This window comes from Eurytemora carolleeae, unplaced genomic scaffold (assembly GCF_000591075.1).
Source record: "Eurytemora carolleeae unplaced genomic scaffold, Eaff_2.0 scaffold1749, whole genome shotgun sequence".
Taxonomy (NCBI): Eukaryota; Metazoa; Arthropoda; class Copepoda; order Calanoida; family Temoridae; genus Eurytemora; species Eurytemora carolleeae.
The window spans coordinates 35,104-42,923 of NW_019397714.1; the positions used below are offsets into that span (position 1 = coordinate 35,104).

The window sequence follows — 7,820 nt, forward strand, 5'->3', positions numbered from 1 at the left end:
GGTACAAAGGGTTGGGCCAGATTGAATTCAAATTGACCCTAGTCCGCTGTGGTTTAACATAAGCTCCTCAGTTGTGAGCTGGCATCGGAACGGAAGCCTCTTTCCAATTTATAAGATTAAAGATTAACATTTAAAAAAATTTAATTGTTAAAAATTGATAAGAAATAGGTTTCCACCTACAAATTTTAGAACATTTTGAATAGATTAAATTAAACTTTTAAATTCAAAAGTTGAAGGTCTCCTTTACAGTAGTACTAAGATTGCAAGCTCGCACATTATAGTTAAAAAAATATACATTAATATGTCTACAAAAAAGTTTAATTGAGTTAGTAAGGTAAAATCAAAAGGCTAAAGCGGTGTGGCACTTTATAGTCTACCAATTCATGAAAATTTGTGCAACTTTATATTGCTGTCTGGATCATAAGTTACCTTAATCAAATTATTTTAAATATCTAAACCACTTTGTATTTTTAATAATTTCTAAGATTGATTGGGTTCTGAAGGCGGATGATGATACTTATGTTATAATGGAAAATCTTCATGCAATGCTTGGTAATTTTATGATCAAAGACACTTTTTTAGCAAACTTAGTTGCAATCAAACTTAGTTGCAATCAAACTTAGTTGCTGTGAAACTTAGTTGCAATCAAACTTTGTTGTTATTAAACTGAGTTCCAACCAAACTTAGTTACAATTAAACTTAGTTGCAATCAAACTTAGTTGCAATCAAACTTAGTTGCAATCAAGCTTAGTTGTTATTAAACTTAGTTGCAATCAAACTTAGTTGCAATCAAACTTAGTTGCAATCAAGCTTAGTTGCAATCAAACTTAGAAGCAATCAAACTTAGTTGCAACAAAACTATAGTTGCAATCAAACATAGTTGTTATTGAACTTAGTTGCAATCGAGCTTAGTTGCAATCATATTTTGTTTTAATAAAACTTAGTTATAATTAAACTTAGTTGTAATCAAAGTTTGTTTCAATAAAAATTAGTTGCAATCAAACTATGTTGCAATCAAACTTCTGTGTAATTTAACTTAATTGCAATCATACTTAGTTGTAATCAAACCTGGATGTAATCAAACTTAGTTGCAATCAAACTTAGTTGTAGTCAAACTTACATGTAATCTAACTTGCAATCGAGCTTAGTTGCAATAACATTTAGTTATAATCAAAATTAGTTGCAATCAAACTTAGTTGTAATCAAACTGTGTTGTAATCAAACTTAGTTATAATCAAAATTAGTTTTAATCAAACTTAGTTATAATCGAAATTAGTTGCAATTTCAAACTTAATTGTAATAAAAACATAGTTGTTTTCATACTTTGTTTTGTATTACCTTTTTTGAACAGAAATTCCTGGTTATAGTAATGATATGAAATTTATACTGTGAAACCAATAAAACTGTGGAAAAGGAAGACGACTGTTGTATTTAAGTTGTACAATCAATTGAGCAGTGTGCACAGACGCATTTTTCATTTATTACTCAATGTCGTATCCCTATACCACAGGTTTCTGGGTGTCACTGTATTGCATTGTATTAATTGATGTTTTAGCCCTACATGACCCTGATATCCCAACCTTCTTTGGTGCTCACTATAATCTTGAAGTACCGGGGGGAACAGTGAGTGGAGGGGCAGGATATCTTCTTTCCAGGTAGAAAATACTAATCATAGATTTTAAAAGAAATGGCCAGTCACTAGTCAAATGTAGGTTTTTAGGATAAATTTAACTGTCCGAAAAATCTAACCATTCAGGGTTCTACCAGGTACCTTAGGCAACAGATTCATGAAAAGAACGAATTATTTGGTGTAAAGCCTTAACAGATAATTAAGTATCATGGTTTTTTTAAATTGATTATAAAATCACCACTTAAAGGTCTAAACTGAAGAAATAAAACATAGGGTCGGATTCTGCAGTAAGGCTGGTATGTTTTTAACTCTTGCAGTATTGTTCAGATTGTATATTTCACTTAATAATTGGCAAAACGTACCTGCAGAAAAAGCATGACTTTTGATCATTTTTCATCGTTTTATGCTCAAGATAATATTTTCAATGCTCATTTCCCGTGATATCCTACCATTTTCAAGCTTTGAAGAAGAACACTTTATGTCTGCCAATGACCTGTAGAATCCGACCTTATAGTTTATTTGTTCAGTTCAGACAACTATATGGTGTTTTTAAGAGCAATTTTTAGAAAAATGGGAATACGGAATTATCTTTTTAGGATGTACACAAAATATTTTGTTCTCTTCGTGAATATAATACCTAAGGTACCCGGGAGAACCCTGAAAGGTTAGATTTTTTGTATAATTGAATTTATCTTAAAACCCTACATTTGACTGGTGCGGTAGTTTAACACGACTGTCACTACCCAGAAAAACTAGAAATCACGGCCGCTTTTAGCCTCAGGAGGTTGGAAACAACTTTTGTGAGTAGATTTCAAACCCAACAATAATATTGTTAAAATACCCATAAACATGTTAATGACAAAATAAAGTATTTTGAAGCTCCAGCATGATTAAGGACTACACAAATAAAACAAAAAAAATACGAAATTCATGAGATATTGAAATAGCATTTAATTATTTAATTTATATTTCACTTTCATTTTAAACTTGCATATCAGTATTTAGAAATACACGCTCAAAGGAACTGAACGCATAATTTCCATGTAACGAGGGTATTGTCTGATTCATACCGGTACCATTGAATAAATTGGTATAAACTACATTATTTTAAACAAAAGTCTAATTTATTAATGAATATATATTGTGTTTAGAAAAGCTGTTGAACTTGTAGTGACTGAAGCATTTACAAATAAAAGCTTATGTAGGGGTAAATTAATGATAATAGTCATTGTTATCATACGTAAAAATCCATTAAAATTTGTAAATCAATGCTAAAAAGGTGAGGATAAATACATAAACTGCATAATTTCTTCATGCACCCTACTCCCCAGCGTTGAAATCTTTCATGTGTTTATAACTTCAGACTGTGCTGAATTTATTAGTCAAGTTTTTTAATTCCTGTATCTTTGCAACCTGATTAATTTAAACTTTGATATTTCATGCTTAGGTTATTAAAGAGAGTTTATATACTATACAACATGAAAGGTCTACGAAATCTGGTTGCAAAGATGTAGGGATGAAAGTTAGAGTTTGTGTCGAACACTTTTTAATTTTATGATTTTAAAGAAATTAGCATTTCCTTAAGCTGGAGAGTGCAACAAAAAATCAATCCTTTTTTTAATTTGATTAGTCTGAACTTCTGTGTTCTATCTCAGTATCAAGACTTGATCTCAATCTTCCACAGATCTACGGATTCCATAAATTTCTCTTTCATATCCCTTGATGGTCATACCCTGTAAGGCTAACTTTTGTTGAGTGATCAAGCATTTATCCTCAAAGGAATTGAGTCTTTGCCACACAATGAAATTTTCTAATCCCTAAATCTAATGGTGAAATTTTAGACTATTCGATCTTCCTGAATTCATAGTTTGAAATATCAAAGATCTACGGTATTAAGTTACAAAGAAAAAGGGATTTGAAAATCTGAGTGCGTGGCAAAAATTCAGATCCTTTAAAAGTATCTACCTTTGATGGCTAGATCAAGCCTTCGATATTTACAATATCCACAGAAAATTTCCGATTCAATTACTAATAAATCTGATAACATGTACTATTACCCTTATTTACCCCTGAATTTTGAATGAAAAAGAGCAAGATGTAAGTATAATATCACTATATTCGTTGAAGCCTACAGAGTACAGGGTGTCAAAATAAAACTGAAGTGGTAACTATAGATCCTCAATATTTTGGATCAATATTGAGAATTTTGACATTTTTTATATCAACTAAAAATTTGTAAACGAACGTTGTAAACTTTATTGAAGTTTCAAATGCGGAATTCCTCTGGAGCCAAAAAAAATCTAGAGAAAAACCTAAATACGCTTTTACTACAAATATCATTTCTAGCAGTATTAACAAAATTTTAAAGCTCTTTATTATGAATGTTTACAGTAAAACATTTCAATTACTAGGTCATGGCCGCCATCATGACTGTTTTTTAAATTGCAGGGTTCAAGTCAACCACCTCGCTTTTAATTTTTTGTTCAAGATGGTTCAAGTTACTTAGTTTAGGGTCTAAATTTCATCAATGAATCCTTATTTTGCATGAGGGGAAATCCAAAACTTAAATTTATATAAGATCTAGAGATCAAAAATTACCAAAATTGTCAATATAGGTTCAAAATTGAGGCTCTAGCTACCACTAACGGGTTTTTATCGGGACACACCGTAATTTGGGTGCTTCAATATAAAATCCCACTGGCAAAAGAGAGGTCACTTTGTCAATAATGAACAGATTTAAAATTGTTCTTATAAATTCAAAAAAAATTGAGTTTTTGTTACAAGTTTAAATTTCATAATCCCTAGATTTGATGGTGTAAACCTTTTTTTCAAGCTAAAACTATTTGATATACCAGAATTTTTGAACAATGTCTAAGAAATCGGGTTGTAAACGTCTAAGGATTAGAAAATCAGAGTTTGTGGCAAAGACTCATGATTCCTTTAAGTGAAATCCACCCCCCTGTTCTACCATAACTAGTTATGGTCTTTGAAGCTTAGTCTGTAATAAACTATTGATTAGCCCCCTAGCCTACGAGACGTTTGGCCACCTGGCCTGTCAAAAGCTCATAAGAGAATTTCTTGGCTCCCTTTACCTGTTTTACCCTTTAAGCTTTTGCCCCTTTTCTATTAAATCCATGGTGATCAATGTCTTACAGTCATCATCATTTTCAAGCTGTGTCTACTGTCTACATCTATTTCTTATTTTTTTTGTCAAACACTGATTTATTTTACCCATAAAAAATAGGAATTTTGCAATACATACTTGTACAGTAAAAATATAAATAGTTACTTCTATATTAAGGGATAAATAAGGGGCGGGGGGATTTAATAAAAAAAAAATAGCCCTTGTTGTTAACGAATCAAATCGTAGAATTGAATTGTATTTATAAAGCTCTGTACCAGGATGGAAGAGAAGATGCTGAAATGGCCTGGTGTCTTTCCAGGCTAGGCGTTCATCCCTCCGTATCTAGGGACATTAAGGTTTTACATTAAGTATGAATTAGACATCCGGTACATAATTTGAAAAATTTATCATTTTAAATTGTGGTTTCTCTACAAAAAAAACTTCTGCATGAATGTGTTTAAAAACTACAATGTCGTCCACGTGATTGATCAGAAAAAGGTTTAAAGGGTACCATGTTAAATGGAAGGTCACTTAAAAATTACGCTTACAGTCCCTTTAATACAGTAAACTCCGTTTTATTTGAAGTATTGGACAGATCTTTTAATTACACAGCTAGAGTAAGTTGTACAGCTAGTACTACATGCAGACTAAATAATCTATATAATGCTAAACTGGACGGTACACCAAATGAAACATTCCCAATCTCTTCTATGGAGCATATTAGGTTAAATGGTTTCCTTAGGCTCTGTAAACTCTGGTTTATTTGGCCGCTAGGTGTCTCTGCTCTTGATGCTTCTGGAGTTCCTCGTGAAAGAGACTCCAACGACACCTAGCGTCAAAAAATAATTGTTATATACATAGTATATATGAAACAAAACAAAAATATTTTGAAATATGAACTATATACAAATGCGTAGAAAAATGATCGATGATTATAGGTTGAAATATCTGAATGATTTGTTTGTAATTAAATTGATTTTTTACGATCCGAGTCGAATGTTGTAACGGTCTGAATTTGTATGAACGCTACGTTCTTCAGTATGAGTAGTTTTTAACAATTTTCTCCTTATAGACGGAATAGGATGGGCGGATTTTTGTTAATGTCAATTTGGTAATGACAATTTGGTAATGCCAATTTGGTAATGACAATTTGGTAAGGTGACAGTTGGTATCGACAATTTGGTAATGACAATTTGGTAAGCTCACAAAAGTGACAATTTGGTAATGACAAATTGGTAACAACAAAAAAGTGACAATTTGGTAATAAAAATTTGTTAACGTCATAAAAGTGACATTATGTAAAATTGTTTAATTTTTGTTTTATATTCAATTNAGTAGCGATCACCATCGATAATTTTTCGACGTAAGCCTATACCCCCTTTAATTTTTTCGCAAACACTCCCTTTCATATTTTAGAGAGATGAAGAAACCTTTATCCCTCTTCACATTTGGTCAATGATGACACTGACTGAGGGTAGCTGGATGTCTACATATATGATGAAAAAACCACTAACAGGTTTATCACCAGTTTCAATATAGTTTTCGACAAGTTTAAAAAAGCTGACAGTTTGATGATATAGATGATGATATTTTCTCTCCTACTTTACTGCGTATCAACTTAAAAAATTAGGCCCAAGCTTGACAAAATATCTGGGCTAATGTATTTCGGTCTTGAACATAAAATTTTGAAATATTTGAATAGATTCTTCTTAATATTCTGAAAGGAAGCCGATATTTGTGACGACTGACGGAATATTGTATTTATGTTTTTCAGAACTAGGCTTCTAGGACTCAAAGAAGTTCGTAGTAAGATTTCGATTCTACTGGAGACCACCGGAGGGATTTTATTTTCACTGGAGGGGTTTAAAAAATGCTTTTTATAATTTAAAACTTTACGCAGAGTGATTNAATCCCTCCAGTGGAATTATAAACCCCTTGGAAGGATAACTGAATCCCTCCAGTGGAATTATAACCCCCCAGGAAGGACATCTGAATCCCTCCAGTGGAATGTAAATCACCCTGCGTAAAGTTTTGAATTGTAAAAAGCATTTTTTCAAACCCCCTCCAGTGAAAAAGAATTCCCTCCGGTGGTCTCCAGTGGAGTCAAAATCTGACTACAAACTTCCATGACTCGGCTTCTAGGGCATTTCGCGCCCATCTTATAAACTTTTAATTGTTGCTCTGTTGTCGTTGTTTTTCGTGGATTTTGAAAATTCAAAATTTGTTAAGTTAAATTTGTTCAATTCTAACCATCCATAATCTCTCCTGGGATTAGATTAGGTTCCATAAAAAATGTGGGCCTGATCGGTTCAGCTGTTTTAACGTTTATCGATCGGTTGAAAACAAACAGACTAGCAAAGTATATTCATAGGCTGCTATAGTTTAAAAGTTTAAAACTAATTATTGGTTAAAGATTAAATTAAGATTTAATACTTAAATTCTAAGATTTTAATTTGCTTTTACTTAATGATTTGGTAGAGAGAGAAGCAAGTTCACCGTAAAAACGGAATCATGAATCTGACAGTATAAATTCCGAACAGTCGTCTCAGAAGTTTCGTTCTTTTTGGCAACCCTGTTCACAAATTTGTTAAGGGTTTGACTGCTGTAGTGAACGAGCAATATCATTTCATTATATTTCTCATCCAAGGTATATTTTATATATCAATTACTTTTGAAAATATACGAAAAATTCTGTACTTTTTTTAAGCCAAAAATATGATAATGATTTTTTTTCTTTGTATTTATTGTAATTAAAACCCTACAACCTAGAAGAGAGAGTGAGGGAAGGCAGGTGGCCATGAGCCACATCATTTCCCCTTCCATAGTAATTGCCGCAAGACAAAAAGCATGGTTGGGAAAAATATTGTGGCTTGTGGCCACCTGCATTTCCTCGCTATTCTAGACCCTAAATTCAATACTTTTGCTAAACAAGATTGTAGACTATCTTCCGTTTACGCCGGGGCGGACACAGGATTTCAGCCGAGGGGTGGGGGGGGCGAGATTTTTTAAGATAAAAAAATCTGAAAATAGGAACAAAAATTCTAAAATAGAAACAAAAACATCGCA

General features: G+C 32.3%; 1 protein-coding gene across 1 annotated transcript; it reads left to right on the forward strand.

Moving 5' to 3' along the window:
• Positions 1-489: 489 nt before the first annotated feature.
• LOC111715612 (glycoprotein-N-acetylgalactosamine 3-beta-galactosyltransferase 1) lies at positions 490-7,429 on the forward strand. Its single transcript, XM_023490966.1, has 7 exons — positions 490-552; positions 1,556-1,655; positions 2,782-2,837; positions 3,720-3,727; positions 5,033-5,110; positions 6,171-6,270; positions 7,347-7,429. The coding sequence occupies exons 1-7, from the start codon at positions 528-530 to the stop codon at positions 7,427-7,429; spliced, it is 450 nt and encodes a 149-aa protein (XP_023346734.1). The 5' UTR covers positions 490-527.
• The last annotated feature ends 391 nt before the right edge of the window (positions 7,430-7,820 follow it).